Genomic DNA, 20773 nt, shown 5'->3' with positions numbered 1-20773 from the left:
GCAGAAAGTCCTCACAGACCTCACTGGAGATAAATTCCTCGGTGAACGCAGGAGTTGCCGCTGAAGGCCCCAGCATATTAGCATGTTAGCATTTAGTATGTCAGGTACACCCAGCGTGCCCCATGTACTGTTACAGCTTACGAACAGCGTGCTGGCAAGGTAGTAAATAAAATCAGTCATTAATGAAGATAGACACAACATTTTCTTTCAACTATGTCGAGGTACAACAATGTACTAATTATATCCACAACCCATAGTGATTCTTAATTGTTGGGTTGTGCTTGAAATGCAAGTGCCAGCGCCAACCTTGGCCCGTGAACGCAACCATGTATTAACATATCATATTACGTCAGACACGCCTGCAGATCCTTCTCTGCTTCAGCTGCTGATTTAGCTCCTATCTTCTGTTCAAACTCACACTTCATCACTTTGTGACTTTTATTTTGACTTAAAATGTAGAGAAGTAGCCTACAATACGTGTGATACATCTGGCTTAGAATGCTACTTAAAGTAAATATATATATTTAAAAAGAATATTGTAAATGTACAAGTAGGCATACACATCAAACGACTCTGTTACAATAACGAGAGTGAATTCGTTACTTCCACCCTTGTGCATTGGGAATCCCCACTAGTTCCCATGTGATTTTGGACCCCTACTGCTTATGGCAGAAAGGAGAGTGTGGGAGATGCTTCTGAGAGTAAAATCAGTGAGATGACTCTACTGTTAAAGGGGCGATTTGGAAGGAAAGTTGTGCAGGTGTTAGAGGGGGTGTTTCGAATGTGGACATGAACTAAGATTGTCTGTGTTTGTGTGTGGTTGGAGGGTGATGAGACCAGACCAGCGTGATGGAAAGCCCAGCCAACTGCTAACACAAACACACTGCGGGGAGAGAAAGAGAAACAGAGGGTGGGGGAGGAATGAAAGAGAAGAAGAGTGTGTTATGTCAGCTTTACAACGATGACAGTTGTCATGAAGATGCTGATGTTGAGCAGTATTGACAGGGTCAAGTGAGTGTTTACATTAGAGTCCATTATCAGGTTTGCTCAGCAGGGAACAGATCCATGTTTCGTCCTAAAGACCCCCCCCCCCCCTTGAGTGCACGACTTGGAACCTGCATTTCAGAGACGTTTCACACACTTAAAAAAAACAGTGTGGTGTGTGTTTGCGTCATTACCATAATTGAGAGTGACTGGTAAGAGGGCATGGACGGGGAGGTGTTGGCACTCCCCCTCCAAAAATTTCCTGTTTGACAAATTATGTGAATGAAGAGGGTAGGCGTGGCTGGCCCGGCCCCATGCAGGCCCCTGACCGACAGATGGGGGTCAAACAGAGTAGATAAGGGACTTGTGTGTGTGCTTGGTGAGCTTACTGCTGTGCATTGGTTGGCAAAATCACAATCACTGTTTAGGCGTGCCAAGGAAAACATATCCACTTTATGTGGTAGACCTCTGCATATCCTGCCAAAGATGATAGACTATTGTGCCTTTTGTCTTTGCGCAGATCTGTTTTCCTCCAACTTAAAATGTTGTTTAGTGAGGTTTTGGCTCCTGCTCAGCGGAGCAGCCGGCGTGGCGAGGTTACTCCATGTCATTGGAATCTGTGCACAATGGACTCAAACCCCCTCCTCCTCCTTAGCACTAGCCTGTGAACCCCTCTGCAGGAGCTCTGGCTTTATTACCCCCCTCCCCCGCTCCCTTTACCCCATCATCAACACAAGGTCCCCACACACAGGAGCCCTCAGTATTAAATGGCTCCATGTAGAAGCAATATAAACATCAGTGCGTTCACTTCAAGGCCATGGATCACATGGAATGCACCCCACCGCAACTCCTTGTAGTAAGCACGTTATGTCTCTCTTTCTTTTCTCTCTCTCTCTCCTTATTTGTCTCTCTTCCCTCCCTCTTTAACTCGCTCAGCGAGAGAGAGAGAGAGGACAGAGCGTCGTTGCCATGGCACCGCCTGCCTGAGTCAGCGGTTAAAACACGGTCACTCTCCGGGCTCTCCCGTGTGTGGGATGTTCAGTCAGCATGTTGGTGCGCACCGGCTGAACGCTGCGCCGGTACTCGTGTGTGTGTGTGTGTGTGTGTGTGGGGGTGCGTGCGTGTGTGTGTGTGTATAACTCAGTTCCGCTCCGTCCCGGGATGAGACTTCGCCATCAGCTGTGAGACGAGGACCATAGTGGAAGCGCGCGGGGAAAACGTCGCACACCTGCGGCCGGATGGAAATAGATGGAGGAACAGTGCCGCTGTCGCCGCACTCGATCGATTACTCCGCCTCTTCTCGTGGTCCACGGGGGAGCGCGCTCGTAAGCTGATTTAACTCCGGTTGATGTGAATACCTCTCCGGGATTAGGAGGTTATTGGGTGAACGACAATGCCCCGCGGCTCGGTCCGGCACTCCCGGCTATTGTTCGTGCGGCTGCGGACGCAAGGTGCCCGGTCTCCCCCGGTTCATCTCCAGTAGCTGCACATCCTCCTGTGCCCGCTCGCTGCTTCGCTCCGGTCCCGTCCCCCCCCCCCCCCCCCCTCCGGTGTGGATAGGATAATATGACTTCCTGGTTCCGCACATACGGCAGCGTCCCTCTGTGTCTCCTGCTCTGCTGCGTGGTGGTTGCTGTCAGCGCAGAAGCCTCCGGCGCCGGTGAGTGGAGGCTCATTAGGGCCAATTACCTACATCACAACCCAGCAATTAGCCTGCTTCTTGTGTCATGTCAAGACATCAGCTCCCGTGCTGTGCTCCAAAATGTTTCATGTAAGCGAGCCACTTTATGAGCATTTGAGAATGATATTAACTTTCATTACGGCATATGTTTTGGGGGAGACTGTGGACCTTTGAACATAGCAGCCAGACCTATAAGCTGTCTCATTTAACATACATTAAAGCCTATTCATTTTTAAGGGAGAAACCTCTAAACCCACAACCAGGGGACCCACTCGAGAAGCCTATCATCCTCTTGTTTCAGCATGTATTCATCAATTAGAAGTTAAACACTTCACCTATTCTGAGGTTTGCCAGAGGGAGAGCTAATTGGGTCAGAGCTGCTTGTTAGTGGGCTGTTAGTGATTCTATAGGACCTGCAGCATTTCTCTGTCCTACATTACAGCCCCGCAGCTCACTGAAATGACTCTGCAAAATTAGATTTCTGAGGACAAATCACTCCAATGAATCATTAATCCCACTGCAGTAAACTAAAGGTTTATTTTGTGCCTTTTGTCACCCTGTAAAAACCTCCAGTGTCTACATCATGCTGTATTTTTCTCCCAACAGTTGCATTTGTCACAGTGTTTTCACTCCATTAAAACGTAATCATTTGTGTTGCATTCACAGATTGTCTCACGATTAGTCCTCGCTGTGCGTCTGTGTGTGTGGGTGTGGGAAATGATCCTTTGCACCACTCCAACAACTCGAGCACCTGTTCCCACACTCACAGCCGTTTTCCCACTACACGGCTTGCTGATACGTACTGAATAGCCTCACATGATATTCTAAGTGGTGCTTCCGTCGTCAGAAGTGTGCGTGAGATCTCTAAATATCCACAGGGGCTCGGCTGCATGGCTAATGAGTGTTGACCCACCCTGTCTTTCATATGCTAATCATTGAGTCTTCTCTTCATCCCATTTCTCCTTCATCTCTCTCTCTCTCTCTCTCTCTCTCTCTCTCTCTCTCTCTGCAGTTGACAGTGCATGTTGGTCTCCTAGTGTCACTTCTTGTGCAGATTGCCTCAGACGTGGACCACAGTGTGCCTGGTGCTTCAAGGAGGTAGGAATGTGTATAAAAAGTGCGTGTTTGAGTGTGACAGGGAAAGGGATAAAAGGAGAATGTTACAGCATTCCTCAGATGACACACACCGAAGCTTTGATGCCATCCACAGATGCGAATATAATGTGTATGGTCGGGCTTGGTGGCCTGCTCTATGACCTGTGTGAGTGTGTCTGTGTATATGTGTGTGTGAATGTTTCCATGTGTGCTTTCTCATGCCGCAGCAGAGACAGAGCCACTTTCTATCCATGTGTTTAGTCTAGGCACTCACACATATCACTGCACTTTTTCTCGAAGTGTGCATCCGCCTTTGTGTTTGTCTGTATCTGCTTCCTGGGTCTTGTAAAGAGCCCACCCCGAAACAACCCTGAGAAGCTGTAAAGCCTTCCAGTGCCACACCAGTCACAAAATATATACACACACACACACACACACACACACACAAACTGCACCGTCTAGACTAGACTGTCAACATGTGTGTGTTTACAGACCTCAGGTGCTTTCCCATCTTGTGAGGCCTAACCTTAACTTAAGAGGGGCCGGGCTCGTTGGTGTGTGAAAGCATTCAAACGCCAGATCTCTAACCTCCTACACACACACACACACACACACACACACACACACACACACACACACAAAACGTCACATAAGCATGCTTGAACACGGTTTGAATAGTACAGTGCTTGTAAACATTCATGATCACTTTTTGCCATTGACATTCAGTGTCAGGAGAAGTGGCAAACTAAGGAAAGTCCGGGGAAAGTCACTGTACAGCCCTCTGGTGTTCAAATTATAACCACATAAGCATGGTCACACAATTCGCTTCAGTTGTTTACTGCAGACTGTTTTGCTTATCTGCAACAGTATTTCTGTTTTAAAAGTAGCAGTAATCTCATTTAATTGCACCATTTTATTCCTTGTTTGCGTGATCTTGTTGGTTGTATCAGACTCATTCCAATCAGGCCCATGACATGCTGTGAATACACACATTTAATGATCACATTTGTTGTTGCGAGTGCTAGTCACTGTGTTGCATGTTTGTCACAGAGGAAAGTACCAAAGGTCACTAATCCACTCCAAAGCTGCAATGCGTGACGCTGTTGTACTGTACTGTCGGAGGCAGCGGCGTGGTTAGATACAGCGAGATTCATTCAATGAAGCGATGATTAAATCATATACTCAATAAGAAAAAACCAATTGGAGCATTTACTCTTTTCTATCAGAGTTGCTACTTTCATTTAAATATACTCTCCTCTGTAATCAGTATCGGAGATATTAGAGCTCGACAGAAACAGGACACTTCTTCCTGACACACTAAACTGATGAGTAGCTTCAGGATCACATGATATGGTAATGGTTCTCATGTTCACTAGGCCTAAACCTACGTCACAGATCAATACAAACGTCATGAAAATGACTGAAACGAAACCAAGGTTGAGTTATTGTGAAACTGGTTTCAAAATGCCGTGTGTGAGTTACAGAGAGATCATGGAGGTGGGTGAAATAACAAATGACACACTCTGTACTCTGGAGTGTTTGTGTGTCTACTTCTATATTTCTGAAAGGATGTAGTGGGCAACATTAGAAGAGGAGTGGAGAGTAAGTAAAGACTACAGGCTTTATTTGGCAGCATTATTGCGTCTTGCCCCTTGGGTCACAGAGGATAATGTGGTGTTCAACTTGACCCGCTTCATTGTGTCACTTGTTCTCATTCCTGAAATGCGATTATCATGATAACAGCTTAAAATACGGCTTAGTTGTATTATCTCTTGTAAGCTTTACTGCTCTGTCTTGTTTAGCATTGTTTGTGTTGCTTTCTACATTTTTTTTTTGTTGAAAACTGCAAATAAAATATATTAAAAGAAGATCATAGGGACAGAAGGACCGTTTTCAAAAGTCACCATTTCCCTTCTCTACCAGGACTTTCTGGATGGGGCGGGGCCGAGCCAGCGCTGCGACCTGCCAGTGAAGCTGTTCAGGAGAGGCTGTGATCAGGAGTTCATGGAGCAGTCAGAGATCAAGGTGGAGGTCAACGCCACCATCAGTAGCACACAAGTGTCCCCACAAGACATCAGCATCACCCTCAGACCAGGTAGACGACGGGCAACTCTGTGTTTGTGCCTCGATTGCAACATTTAGTCAAGTGTCAAATAGTGTATCTCTGATTTGTGCTGCTTTCTTATTGTCTTAGTGTGTGATGAAGCAGCTGAGGTAAAGTTTTTAATGAATTATTTCATCATATGTGTGTGTCTGCCTAGGTTCAGAGGCCAGCGTCGTGGTGGCTGTGAAGCAGCTGGAGCGTTATCCAGTGGATCTGTACTGCCTGGTTGATGTATCGGCATCTATGCAGGAAAACCTGGATCATGTAGGTGTTCATCGGTGTTGACGATTTTCACTTCTTTTTCTAAAGAAAAGAGTTTAAAAGGTTGAAACTAATTTCTGGATCATCACAACTTTCTTTCACACATATTGTTTTTATGATGGTTGGAAAAACCCAAGACTTATAAAAACAGTTAACCGTTTGGTATTACATCATTGGGGCTTATGAGATGGCTACTGTCTTTACATTTGGCATGGAATGCACTGCAAAAATGTCAGAGCTCAGACTAATTTATTTAAATGTTGTTTCAATTATTTAAGATATTTGAATGAATCTCTTTGAAGAAAGTGTTTTCTTCTCTTGACCCCGTCTCACCCTTTACCTCTTCATGCTTTTCTACTTCTCCCCCTCGCCGTCCTTTACTCGCCTCCGGCTGTCCCATTCTGCGTCCACCAACCTCGCCATGTTTTCTGCGGTCCAGTTGAAGACAGTGGGTGTGGCGCTGTCTCTTCGTATGACGGAGCACTCCTCGGACCTTTGGCTGGGTTTCGGTTCGTTTGTAGACAAACCTGTCTCCCCTTACATCAATGTCCACCCCTCCAAGATCAACAACCCCTGCAGGTAAGACACACCATCTGTTGGTTGGATTATTGATTGTTGCGAAAGAAAAGTAGGGTTAATCCTCTCTATGTAGCTCATTTTGTGAATGTTCGTGCAATGTATGAAATAGATAGTTGACACTTTCAAAGTTTGTCTTGTTCTACTCCTCCGCTAACTTTTTCTTCTTTTAATGAGACAGGAAAAGTGGTGATTTGAGTAAGTATTTAAAAATGCATTCAAGCAAGCTGCTCCCATTAGTTGCTCCCACGTGTGACTCAGTGAGAGACTCATCAGTTGCTAGGGGGCAATGAGCTGTGCTGTGAGACAGGCTTTCATTTGTCCTGACATCTACATCCTTAAATGCTGCAATCAAAAACTTTCTGGGCCGTCTCCGTCTCTCACCAGTGATTATGAGATCCGCTGTCGTCCAGCCCACGGCTTCCACCACGTCCTGAGTATGACCGGTAATGTGAGCGAGTTCACGCGTGTGATCAAACGCCAGCGCATCTCCGGAAACATGGACACACCTGAGGGAGGACTGGATGCTATGATGCAAGCCGCTGTCTGCCAGGTGTGTATATACACAAGCTAGAAAGTCATGCTCACATGAGCTACTTGTGTGTGTGCAACAAAGAGAAACAGAGTTAGCTAAATATTTTTTGTGGTGGGTCATTTTCAGTTTCCTTGAGAATTAAGGAAAATTAGGCATTACCCCAAATTTGGTCGTAAGTCTGCATGCTGGTGAAAGAAGCATTTATTCTGGGAGAATGGTGGCACTCTGACTCAGCATTGGATATTACCACTGGAATCCCACTAAGTAATGACACCACTGCTGGGGTATGGCAGACACACAGAGTTGCTTATACTATGGCTGCAGGAGGGCTTTGAGTCACACCATGCAGGGGGGCCCCGAGTAACCAGCCTGCAGGGAAACACCACGGTGGTCATCACTCTAGAAATAGACTCTCCATTATGTCAGGCCTACTTATGAACTCACTGGGTTTCCTTAAATACATACGTGCACACACACACACACAAAGTCACTCACATAAACCCATTTCTCTCACACTGTCTATGACAAGTCACTGACTTCAAGAGGGAGTCTGTGACTGGTGGAGGAATTCCTGCTGTGTTTCCTTCAGTTGGGCATTACAGAAAGAGCTGATCACCACGGGAACTAATGTAGCGCAGATGATTAAGATGTTTGAATCTGCAGTTTCTTACCACATGTGTAAAAAATATATTGCATACACATTATTTCCAGTCTGTGTAAATGTAGTTGAGTAGTGATGTAAGGGGATAAAAATGAGAGAATCTACCAAACTGCTCTCCAGAGACAGAATACACATGATTTACTCACATTACACAATGTCCTGACTCCTCTCCGTCTCTCCTTTAGAGATCGGTGGGTTGGCGACCAGAAGCCAAGCGCCTGCTGCTCCTGATGACCGACCAGCCGTCTCACCTCGCCCTGGACAGCCGGCTGGCAGGGATTGTGACGCCACACGACGGCCTGTGTCACCTGGAAAACAATGTCTACACAGGGAGCACTAGGATGGTGAGAGCAGGGGGACACTTACACATGGTGGGAAGACGGGCTAAAAAGAGCTGAACCTTGAAATTAGTCCTGTGGATTTGTGTAAGGAACAAACAAGATACACTGTTTTTTTAATTTGTCAATGTTAGAGGTTCTGGAAGACTGATTGTATTACCTTTGGCTAGCTGTTTTCGGCTGTTTTTTAGTCTAAGCTGCTGCTGACGATAGCTTCAAATTTACTGTATAGAGAAATAGTTATCTTTGTATCTAACTCTTGCCAAGAAAACAAATATGTTTATTTCCCTAAATGTCAAACTACATGCGAACAGAAATGCTTTCCTGAAAAAAGTTTTTTTAGCATTTAGTCTGATGACTGTCTCCTTTTCAGGACCATCCCAGTGTGGGTCAGTTGTCTGATAAGCTGCTTGAAAACCATATGCACTCCATCTTCGCTGTGGAGAAGCAGCAGTACCAGTGGTACAAGGTAATCTCCTCCACACTTTTGCACACAACACCATACAGTATATAAATTGAAAAAAACATGTTGCCACATAGTTTTTAGGCTAGGGAGGCTTCCATAAAGGGGAATCTATTTAAATTTTCACTCTTCTCCCTTTTCTTCTTTAGGAGTTGGTACGTTTGCTACCTGGCTCCTACCTGGGAAAGTTAGGCCTCTTCCAGGCCCCAAACCTTATAGAGCTGGTGGTGGACGCATACAAGGTACAGAGCACTCACCTCCTTTGCAACTTATTTCTCATTTTTGTCCTCCCTCTGTATAGTATTCATCTTTCAGACAACAAGGAGAAGGGCAGGAACAAGTGAAAAGTTAGAGAGAAGAGAGCAGCAGCACAGCAGGAGCTGAATATATGAGCCCACACAGTATCAGTTCAAAGTGTTTGTCTGCTGATCTGCTGACGCACATGAACTCAGCTCATAGCACTCATAGCACATTCCTGTTTGCAGCAAAAAGAATAGGTGATACTACAGAAAGTGTGCACTGTTATATTTATACAGGAGATTTAGGTTTAGGAGTGCAGAAAAAGGACAGGCACTTGTAATATAAACTTAAATTCTGAAGTTGAAGACTATTTGAGATGTTTTTGGTCACCGAAGTCCTAATGAAACAGAGAAACACGGATGAGAACAGGAGGTTATGGAGGGGTAAGGCATTGTGTGTGTGTGTGTGTGTGTGTGTGTGTGTGTGTGTGTGTGTGTGTGTGTGTGTGTGTGTGTGTGTGTGTGTGTGTGTGTGTTACTAGGGGTTTGTTCAGTTGGCAGCATTCTAGGCTATAATCTTGCCTCAGGCACAGCGCTCCATTGTTTGCTTCGAGAATCTGCCGAATCCAAAGATCCGGGTGCACAGCCATGCATACGTGCAGACACACACACACACACACACACACACACACACACACACACACAAGCAACAGCAGAGCCTGAACAGAAGCTGGCATTATAATAGCTATCAGATCCCCACGGAAACCATAAGTCCTAATCATGGACGAATACAAAGATGCTATTTTTGGCCCCATTTCTTTTCCCCCAGTATTTTACAAAGAAAGAAAGAAAGGCATTCTGGGAACATGTGACAACTTTAATTAATCACACTTCTCCCTTTCTGTATCTCTTCCTCACTCTCGCCTCATTACTTTCCACTCAGACAGCTTATATTCAACACATTTTTAAACTGTCACTGTTTTTCCCACTCCCTTTTGTCATAACCCACATTGCCTTGCAACCAGCATAATACATTGAATTCCTTGATATCAGGCAGTAAAGTTAATGTCGCTTCTTATCTGTCTCCGCACTCGCTCCATCCAGAGGTTGTTGTCGGAGGTGACAGTATCCGTGTCAGTGGAGGACAAGGCAGTCAGCAGGTACTGGGTGTCTGTCTCTCCTCTCTGTCCCAATGGATCCACCGCAAAGGACCAGAGTTGCTCGGGGGTGCAGCCTGGCCAGATGGTAAACACACAAGCGTACCTTCAGAAAAACAACAAAATCAAAGCATACATGCGGTTAAAACAGTGCCAGAATTTAGCTGAATGTTACTCGTTTTTGTACGAAAATCTTTGATTTAAGCTCCGGGATATGTCACAGGAAATGTATTGGTTGTATTGGATTACTTTTGACAAATACAAACGCACTCACACACATGTCACTGAGAGCTAAAGATTTGGTAAATAATCCGAGTTGAGCAGATTACAGGCAGTGTTTACCAGGAAAACATTGCCATGTGATTCCATGACCTATTCGTCCTAAAAATCCTTACCTTGCCCAATATGAGAGCCTTTTTGCAAACAAATAGGACATTTATATTTAGAAATAGGTCACTGGACATCCTCTTTGTGGATAAATGGAACAGGTATGAAAACAGTGGAACACTTTAAATAGTCTGCACCACTGCAGAGGAGCTTTTCTGCTGCAGTAGTAATGATAATACAAAAGACTACTCTTTTAACACTCCTCTCCCCAGTAACCTTTTGGGGCTCTTAACTTTATTCCAAGATACTTAATGATTGCTCTATAGTTACTCCATTGTGCTAATAGACTGAAGTCCAGCCCTTTAATCCACGGGTGGATTAAAGTGGATTATGGAAAGTACCCACACTAACCAGAATGGGAATCAAGTGAAAGGCCTGCCTGTAGATTCAAAGCTTTGGCATGCACATGAACAGAATAATTATTCACATGACGCATCACACTTAGAATCCACTTCCTGGTAAGATAAGTAACCAGGAAGTATTTAAGTCTTATCAGAGATTGCCAAAATGATACTATGAAAGGTGGCTCATTTTAGATTTACAGCAGGACTTTCGGACTTTGGGGAAAAATACATTTTTACTCTCAGCGGCATTTCTCTGGATCTGTGTAGGATCTCTAAAGCGACAGCAGACTCTTGAGAAGGAAATGTTTGTTGAATAGTCAATCATTCATTTGTTTACCAGCCACGACAGCGACGCTGACATTGTTTCCACCTTGTGAGGTATTCATTTTTCTGTTGGTCGGTGGAAAGATTTTGTCACCGCGATAGCGTCGCAACCGTGCCAGATGCAGTCATAAGACTTTACAGATGTATAGCTGAGATCTAAATGAAGGTTGAGTTTAAAGATGGACTCAGTCCTACCAAGCGTGCCAGGAGATAGTTTTTAAAATCTTCACCCGATGATGGCGCTAGAGACAAAAAGAAGGGAATCACAAAAGTTACTAGGATTTATTCTCTCGGCGCTATGAATATCTGTACTAAATTTCATGGCAATCAATCCAATAGATATTTCAGTTTTGACCAAAGTGTTGATTAACCTTTTCATCTTCCCATGCAGGTTTACTTCAATATCACTATCGGAATGCACACTTGTCCTGACGATGCTGAAGATGAAGACGTAACAGTGTTGGTTCGACCTGTGGGATATAACGAATCCACCGTCATTAGGATCCACTCTAAATGCGGCTGCAGTTGTGGACCGATGAGGCGCTGCAATGACGACAGCCAATGCAGAGGAAGCTCCGATCAGGAGCAGAGGCCAGATCACGGACTAATTAAGGACTCAGACAGAGATTCAAACTGGAATTGCAGAGCGGACGGGTCTGACGTGGACTGCAGTGGTCGGGGAGTGTGTGAGTGTGGGAGGTGTGTGTGCGAGCAGACCAGGCTTGGCACAGTATATGGGAAATACTGCGAGATAGATGACTTCTCCTGTCCGTACGACGGGGGACTGCTGTGTGGAGGTAAACTTCAAAATGATATATTTTGAACATCTAGTTCCTAAAAAACGTACACAGTCTGCAATTCTTCTCTGTGCTTCTGTATCACACTTTCCTTCCGCCTCTATCTGTCTTTCTCAGGGCGTGGTGTGTGTGTGTCAGGTGAGTGCGTGTGCGAGGACGACTGGACTGGTGATAGCTGTGGTTGTCCCGTCTCCACGGCAAACTGCCAATCAGCCAACGGCTTGCTGTGCAGCGGGCAGGGCAGATGTACGTGTGGCAAGTGTGTGTGCGACGACCCTCGGCGCTCTGGAGACTTCTGTGAGAGATGTCCTGCTTGCCAAAGCACCTGCCAATCATACTGGTACGTGTCGGTTTGTATTTGCGACCACAAAGCATGATGGGAGCTCTTACAGAACGGTTTGTAGCTGAAGCTGACGCCGTTGCACTCTCTCTCTTTCTTTCTCAGGAAGTGTGTGGACTGCCACTTGTCTCACGGCCTCACACAAAAAGAGGCTGGACATTGCAACAACACCTGTGCACCACTGGTGGGCTACATGGATGTTGTATCAGGTACAGCTGCTCTGAAGGCAATTTTACACTTGAGCTTTGCACCATTTGCAATTTGGTGGATCTGAGGAAAGACTATGATGCATTTAAATTAGGTTTATTTCGAAGTCTGGGCTTCCTTCTTGTCAAAAAGATTCAGCCTCTCATTCACCATTTCAATTAGAACTTAAAGAGTAACTTAACACCAGATCAAAGAGTGTGTTGTAAAGTTAGGTCAATATCCGGATTCACTGGTTCGGTCCGGTGTCTAAACCGGTTTGAACCAGTATTTGTCATTAAGACACTTTCTGGTGAATTAAAAATAGGCAACCTGTGCCAACGGTGTCACAGCGCTAACGATAGCATCGCCCTACACCGCTAAATTCAACTTGTATTGCATTAGTAATAAGCATAATGACAACATGGCTAAAATAATAACTACTAACGAAAAGCGGCCGTTCCGAGGCAGGTAACACGAAGGAGATATTCATCAGAGGTGGGTGGGAAGATGAGCACGGCAGCGCAGGTTGTGTTTTGTGTTTAGGACGTTCATGACAAGACGAGACATGGTAGAGAGCGTCTTTACTAAAACGTAAAAGTCATGGACGGCTGTCAAGTGCGACACTGAGAGCGGAAATTTGGTATACCAGTTTAGTCCGCTCTGTGGCTTAATATCAAACAGGTTCAAAGAAAATGTACGCTGGCTCAACCCTAGTCTGTTGCACCTCTGACCACACGAAACCATGATGTCACAATGCAGGTACACACCCTGCAGTACACTTCTACATCAAAACAATGAGCCAAAAGAGCCAAAAAGGTGCAGTGAGGGCAATTGCAGAGTTGGGTGATAATTCTGTGGATTTGTCACTACCAGGGATACATTTCACATTACAGATGGTAATTTGATCCCTGGTTACAGAACTATAGAAATATTGATTGGTACAGATTTAAGGTAAAAAAAAAACTAAAGAGCTTTAAAACACAGCAGCTTTCTTGTAATACTATTCTCACTGATTCTTTTGTTTGAAATAATCCTGAAGGATTTTCACTAGGCCTTGGAGCTTAATGTGTCTGGACTGAATAACATCTTACTTCAACTCTCTCTCTCTCTCTCTCTCTCTCTCTCTATATATATATATATTTTTTTTTTTTTTTCAGGCCAAGCAGGGGAGATGTGGATTCAGTGTATGTACATCAGTAATGACAGCTGTCGCTATCGGTTTCAAACAAGCTCACAGTCTGGTCAGACTCAGCTTCACATCAGCACAAGACCAGGTATAATGTCAACACACACACACACACATCTCACGCATGCCTTCATTCGAGGTCACTTCCGTTGCTACCACTGCTGCTCTACTGCACCCTGATGTATTTGAGTCAGCAAGCCTGCTGTCAGTTTTACAGCTGTATTTTACATTTTCCCCTCAGTTCCCAGTTCTCCTTCCTAATTTTCACAGCCATACACACACACACACACACATACACCCACACAAACACACACACACACACACAAACACACACACACACACACACAAACACATACATGCACAGACATGTACACACACAATTTAAAAGTCACTAATTCACACATACCCTGGGTTACACAGACACGCACACACACACACACACACACACACACACACACACACTATTGCACATTCAAGTGTTACGGTTTGTCCCCGCCTTCCCGATTTTTGGAACAGCACCGTTCATTGTGTGTCCCTCCCCCCTCCATCTCCCCCTATCCCCTCACCTCCACCCCTCCACCCAATGGGACACTCTCTTCCGGCTCACGCCCACTCCTCCCGGGTGCAGCAGGAGCCAGGTCTCCATGGTAACCCTGTTACAAAATGTCAGAGCACTCTTTGGGCTCTTTGTGTTGAGCGATGAGCCCGTCATCCACACATGCTCCCCAGCAGATTCACAGCCAGCTGACTGTTCAGTGCAGCAACACTGGCACAGCTGCCACTGACCGAGCTGCGTAAGAGTGTCTGTTTGTTTGTACGGAAAGTAATTAAGTACATTACTCAAGCACAACTTTGAGGTATTTGTATTTTACATGAGTATTTTCATGCTACTTTATAATTCTACTCCTCACTTCCAGACGTAAAACCTGCGAGCGTAAAAAACTTTTTTCTAACCCATCACAAAGAAAGGCATCCTTTCCCAGTTCCTCACAGTGAAACCCCATGTGTGTGTCCACAGAGTGTGCCAGCAACAGTCGCCTGGTAGGAACATTCCTGAGTGTGTGTGCTCTGACATTGCTGAGTGGGCTGGTGGTGGTGGCCGTGTCCCGGCTGCTGCTACAGAAGAGAGGCTTGTCACCAGGGGGCGCTGCTGAGGACGGACCCTATCGCTGCACTGGAAAGGTTCGCTCTCTAAAGTCAAAGTATGCTTGAGGCGCTCATCAGCACAGCAGGGTTTTAATTGAGATGTCCCTGGAGCCCCAGATGTATTAGGGAACCCTTAATTGTACAGGATATGTTTGTTCCTGTTTTCTGTCCGCTGAAACCAGGAGAGAGAATTCTGAGTCTGCTGTCAGAGGTACAGCTGTATTTTACATTTCCTCTCAACTCCCTGATCGCCATCTACTGCGTCCAGATTTCTGACTTCATAACGATGTACAGCACCTTTGAGAAGAAGGAAACGATGGAAATTACCACAGGGGGGCTTTCTGGAGATATATATGCCTAAACGTGTTTGGAAACCTCTCATTTATTCTACATGGTTCACCACAGATCATGGTGATCATATTTACATTAGCTGGGAGTTTTGCAAGTATTTTAAAGCTGTACATACTTCCTCAAAGACTACATGATATAAAAAATGGTTACTCTCCACTTCTTAAGCTGAACATTTATAAAATCCACATAAAATGAGCTGCTGTTACTAAAGACATTTTAGAATTCTTTACTAGTTGCATGGACAACAATGCAGTCTGTTGAAACATGTTTATAAAGTCTTCTGTTACAACTTAACCCATATGAAGGATTAAAGGTCAGGATATCTCCGCATATGCTACATTCAATTTGATCTCTCATGTCCTAAAATCAATACAACACTAAATCGAGTAGTGTGTGTGTGTGTGTGTGTGTGTGTGTGTGTGTGTGTGTGTGTGTGTGTTGCTATTACTGACTGCATTGTTTTCACTATTCAGGACCCGTCATTCATCCCAACAACCAACGAGAAGACTGTTACTTACAGGAGGGACTGTCCACCTGACCGCCCCGTGGAGATGCACATCCAGGTTCCCAAGATGCCCCTCGGTGACCCCTGGCAGTACTAGGTCAAAGGTCAAGGTCGGAAAAGAAAGTCAGTAGAGCCATAAAGAAGGAGAGTCACGTAAAGACTTCTTCTCTGCTTCTAAATCTTGGTAAATCTTCAACCAGCTGCATGTGGAGACTGATAATGATGAACTAAACTATGAAACCTCCATGGGATCACTTTTGTTAAATGAAGTGACCAAACCCTCATCGACTGTGTGACTAATGAGGCCAGTATCTTAGAAATTGAGATGAAACAAAGAGCACATATCCCCCACCTCCTCTTCCTCTGCTGCAGCAGCAGGGAGGCTGCTCCTTCCACAGGGTAAAGGGTAATCATTTCTCGCTTTTTAGCTGTGCAGCTCTAAGTTGTGTGTCAGAGTATGTGTGTGTGTGTGGAGCAGGTAGATGCATTTATGCTCTATACAGGCTTTCTATTTATGATTTTATAGTAAAACACTACATGTTTGACGTTTCTGTGATTGTGTGACACTCCAAATCTCCAACTAAACTATCTCCCTGCTGTCTTAGTCTGCCCTCCTGTGGCCAGCTTGAGGTACAACATTTTGTCTAATAATACTGTTAACACATTACCGACCTCAGCTGTACTGCCTTGGGATTTAAGTCACAGAGCACACCAATGACGCTGTATGCCTCTTTTTTATTTCATTTGTGGCATACCCTGTCTTCTAGTTTCTCTGTTGTATTTTGTTTTTGTTAACCGATCAACTGCATTGCAAATTATTGTTACTTTATGGCATTTTTCTATCATGATAAGTTTAAATATAGTTTCATGTGTTTTTGATAATCTGGTTAGACTTGCACTAGAACAGTTGTGTTGCATTATACTACTGAGGACTGTGGGGTCTCTGGGGTAGGAGAGCTGTGACGCTGGGTTTGAAACGATTGGTTTGCGATATATTGGGCATTAGAAGGCATCTATCTACGGCTACGCATTAAGTCCATTCAAAGCTAATTTAACAAATCCACAACACTGGAATAACAATGAACTGGAAAATAATGTTTAAAGTAATCAACATACTGACAATTAATGGCAACAGCACCATCAAACGCTTGTGCATGTGGCCTCTCTAACAGCGACAGAACCACAACTGTGTCCGCATACATCTGCTGAGCATCCCAGTGCCATCAGTGATGAGTTTAGACTCAACAAACCAGCTCTGAAGGTACTGAGATCAGAGGTGGAATTACACCCCTCATGCACTTGATCATCTGGATCCAGAGTGCCGGTTGCATCTTGTGAGACTTTCGCTTGCCCAATCCTGTTTCTTCTTCTTTAATTGTATTCAACACAATGTTGTTTACAGCAATAGCTGCTCTTTTACTGTAAGTCAGGAACACTAATTATTTATTGTGATTTTGTTATTGTTTTTTTTTAAACATATGTGAATTGTGCTATTTTGTGATAAGGCTACCTGTATTACAGGTAGTGAGTACTGTTTGTTTATGAAGAGCGGTCTCTGTCTCTAACCGTGAGAATAATTCAGCAATAAGGTTATAATCATCTCATCTAACCGGGCACTGAGTTCGGAATAACAACAGCACTTTTCTGTGTCGTTTTGCTGTCAATTAATGTGACTAGTTGTGTAGCATGAATTTTTTCATCACAATAAAATGTGCAAGATTTTTAAAATCATTTCTTGAGTACTTTAGCTTTTCTGAACCAACATGTTGTATAGAAATCCATGTTAGTGTGGTGAAACGTGACCATATCTATTAGAAGGCAGTAACTAATTAGGCTGTGTCATTTGACAGCTAGTATATTTTTTAATGAATATAAAGCCAATGTTTTCAGTTCAGTTGAACGTACAGCTTTGTGCAAATCTTGAAAATATATACTGTATATCAAGGTGTGACCAACGCATGTTGTCCAAAAAACTGGTGACTGTATAAACTGAACACTAGGTGGAGTTGCTCACTAAGGTATGAGATGAGTGTTACTGATCACTGTAAATATTATAGATATAAATATAAGCAATAGGCAGTTACAGAAAGTGTGCAAAATACAATCTTTGATAAATGATTCGATATTCTTTCTTCAACAGTGCAGCTCTGACTTGCAATCGTTTCAGAAGCTTAATCAGACAAATTTAATTTTCATAATCCTGCTATAGGCCTCAGTTATACTCAAATGAAATATGACTTCTATTTGTAACTGATTTAATGGTGCACATCTGTACAAACAATGTCTGGTAGACCAAAAATCAATGAATCAAATCAACAGTCAGTTTTAGAAATACGCTGAACAGATAAACTTCAGATGCCTAAAATATAAATTATGAAATAGTCTGATTAACTCTATAGCAGTTCATTTGTGCATATTTTTTTCCTGGTTTAGAATAGTCAAAATAGTTATTAGATATTAGATATATGCTGTTTTATTTTTTGTATTTATATATTTACTGATATATGCAAAAGGCTTCGGCAAAATCATACGACTTTCAGCTTTAACGAGCAACGAACAATGTCCAAACATTGTCCTGTTTTATTGAGTTATAATTCATAATCATGACTTACAAACAGAGACAAATCATGAAAATGTAGTCTTTTAACCAAACATAATTTAAAAAAACAAACCTTTAACGATATAGCATAACCTTACATTGAAATGAATTAATAAATAATTAATAAGCGCGATTATGGCCAGAAATAACGCAAATAACGATATGACAAGCCACTTCTTTAATTTCCAAACAAAAATATTTTTTGTAGAATAAATTAGGCGCATATGTTTTCAAATAACACAAGTCTGATAAGCTGTAGAGTACAAATTTATTTTTTAAGAAGGCTACAAATAAGATGAGGTAAGGACACAGAGTTCATCCACAGCTGAAGTTCATCATAAAGTGCCATTTCAATTTTTAAGTGTCCAAGAAAACACACTCCATACAGGCTGATATGTTATCGAATGCCCACGTGTTGCTTTGTAAATCATTTCTCCGCCCTCTGTCCCTCGGTGGTTTGGACAGTCTGACGCACCTGTACCCCGGGAGACTGACTCGGGCTACCGGCGAGACTATTGTCCGTGTCGCTGCTCCCTTTACCGAGTCCCGGTTCCGCGCCATCCTCTGAGCCCTCCGCGCTGTGCGTCCTCGCGTGCTTGTTGAGGTGGTCGGAGCGCATAAACCGTTTGTGGCAAGTTGGGCACTCAAATCGCTTCTCCCCGGTGTGCGTGCGTAAATGCCGCTGGAGCTCGTCGGAGCGCGTGAAGCGTTTCCCGCAGAAGAGCCAGTTGCAGACAAACGGCCTCTCCCCGGTGTGCCAGCGCAGGTGAGCCTTCAGGTGAGAGGTCTTGCCGTAAACTTTACCACAACCCGGGATGTGGCAGCTGTGCAAGCCCCTCCGCCGCGGACTCGTGCCCCCCTGGCCAAGGCTCTCCGCCTCCTGGCAGTTCGGACAGTCGCACGTGGCTCTGCCAGAGTAGCGCCTTGAGGAGGAGCGGGAAGATGCGGGCAGAGAAACCACGGGGGTTCCTGTCAGAGCAGGTGCCCCCGTCGTTGTAGACTCTGTGTAGGCAGCATGGACAGGGGGCCTGAAGCCGTCAAACAGGTGCTGAGTGGCGGGGTGCATGTGCTGAGAGGCCCCGGGGCTGAAGGCGGAGCTGTAGTCAGTGCTGTAGCCGCTCAGAGGAGAGGGTAACCCAGCCTGGCTCTGTGTGTCCACCCAGCTGGTTCCCATGTCCCACCAAGCAGCAGACCCGTTACTGACATCTCCCACTGGCTTGAACCATGAGTCGTAGGGATGAGCGTGCATCCTCGGATAAATCCCGGCTATGCCTTCCACCGACGACGGGAATTTGGTCAGAAACACAGACCGCTGTGTGTGCGAGGGATCGGGAGCACTGTTTTCTGATGGCACGGAGGTCTGGTACATCGAAATGTCATTTCCAAAAGGCGAGTTGGCAGTGGTCACTGAGAAAGCGCTAGAGGTCTCCGTAAAGCCCGTCCCGTTACTCCTGGAGGGAACCCCGACAGGGGTGAAGCAAGCACCAAGGTTGCTGGTACCCGGGGCGCCTCGTTTCCACGGGTGAAACCCCTTCACGTATCCCGGCACGCCATCGGAAAGAGCAGGGGAGCAAGAAGGGCTGGACTCGCCGATTCTGCTGCAGGTGGCGGCCAACATTGCCAGCGGTGTGCTACCGAGCCGGGGCTCCTCCTGTGGGGAACCCACAGATATTATAGGCCTGCCACTCCAGAGTCATGGCCAAACATAATGTGTGCGTAAAGACGCGCCACATATTAGATTGATCACTCGATTTGCGTAAAATGTTTGGTCTCGCAGATTAAATATTAAAGTCATGTGAATTATTAATGTGGCATAGTTTAAGTTTTACAAACAGTGTGCCTCTGGCCTCATATTATGAATAACAAATCACATGGATATATATGTTAATGACATCATCAGATTAATCACATTATAAGACGGTTTCTAAAATAAAATATTTTTCCGTGCCTCTTCCTTTTATTAAAAACATGTATACTTCTGACAGCTCTACGGGTATCAGCTTTCACTAACTGGCATGATCAGTGAAAACAACAAACTGAAGAATGAAAACAATAACTGTCGGATTAATAGAGTATACCAATTATATGAATGAATATTACTGGTTAATGCAGCAACACGACAGGAGTTAAACACCTTAAAGTGCGAAGTTAACTGGGTTCCCTGAATACCACAGACACACTGAGTCATTTAATAACATTATAACATCATATAACCAATACTTTAGAGATTTCTTGGATAAGGATGTTCAGCAAACACAACTTACCCCTAGCAGTGTAGCAGCCATGGTATCTCCGTGTGTGTGTGTGTGTGCGCTCGCGGTAACCGAACGTGATGATTCTGCGTTTCCTCTCCGACTGCTTCAGTAGTTGTGACTTCTTCGTGCCTTTGAAGTGCCGCTGAGAGTCCGGGGACCAATCAGAGAGCAGCTCAGACTATCACTAAACATTAGCGCTTGAGGTCGTCGTAAATTTGAAAAGTGAGATCTCGCGACTCTCACGTGCTCCAAATTGCAG

General features: G+C 44.6%; 2 protein-coding genes across 2 annotated transcripts; one reads left to right on the top strand and one right to left on the bottom strand.

Annotated features, from left to right (window-relative positions):
- The first annotated feature begins 2550 nt into the window (after nt 1-2550).
- On the top strand, nt 2551-15757 carry itgb8 (integrin, beta 8). Its single transcript, XM_076106365.1, has 16 exons — nt 2551-2644; nt 3678-3763; nt 5684-5855; nt 6022-6128; nt 6565-6704; nt 7089-7254; nt 8083-8241; nt 8609-8704; nt 8848-8940; nt 10042-10182; nt 11541-11946; nt 12064-12286; nt 12392-12495; nt 13630-13746; nt 14677-14840; nt 15629-15757. The coding sequence occupies exons 1-16, from the start codon at nt 2551-2553 to the stop codon at nt 15755-15757; spliced, it is 2397 nt and encodes a 798-aa protein (XP_075962480.1).
- Nucleotides 15758-18580: 2823 nt separating this feature from the next.
- On the bottom strand, nt 18581-20544 carry sp8a (sp8 transcription factor a). Its single transcript, XM_076106353.1, has 2 exons — nt 20524-20544; nt 18581-19910 (listed from the first exon to the last, which is right to left on the bottom strand). Exons 1-2 carry the CDS (start codon nt 20542-20544, stop codon nt 18687-18689), a joined length of 1245 nt encoding a protein of 414 aa, XP_075962468.1. The 3' UTR covers nt 18581-18686.
- Nucleotides 20545-20773: the final 229 nt, after the last annotated feature.

This window comes from Anarhichas minor, unplaced genomic scaffold (genome assembly GCF_050575085.1).
Source record: "Anarhichas minor isolate MPS153535 unplaced genomic scaffold, ASM5057508v1 ptg000033l, whole genome shotgun sequence".
Taxonomy (NCBI): domain Eukaryota; kingdom Metazoa; phylum Chordata; class Actinopteri; order Perciformes; family Anarhichadidae; genus Anarhichas; species Anarhichas minor.
Note: the sequence above shows the minus strand (reverse complement) of the source record. Positions and strands in the feature narration are given on the sequence as shown.

What these genes read in the sequence shown, in the direction of transcription:
- itgb8 (XM_076106365.1), top strand. Translation starts at nt 2,551, where the DNA reads ATGACTTCCTGGTTCCGCACATACGGCAGCGTCCCTCTGTGTCTCCTG. An exon ending in GTGCCTGGTGCTTCAAGGAG is followed by an intron (nt 3,764 to 5,683) that starts GTAGGAATGTGT and finishes CTTCTCTACCAG; the next exon opens with GACTTTCTGGATGGGGCGGG. An exon ending in ACACAGGGAGCACTAGGATG is followed by an intron (nt 8,242 to 8,608) that starts GTGAGAGCAGGG and finishes TCTCCTTTTCAG; the next exon opens with GACCATCCCAGTGTGGGTCA.
- sp8a (XM_076106353.1), bottom strand. Translation starts at nt 20,544, where the DNA reads ATGGCTGCTACACTGCTAGGG. An exon ending in TGGCTGCTACACTGCTAGGG is followed by an intron (nt 19,911 to 20,523) that starts GTAAGTTGTGTT and finishes GGTTCCCCACAG; the next exon opens with GAGGAGCCCCGGCTCGGTAG.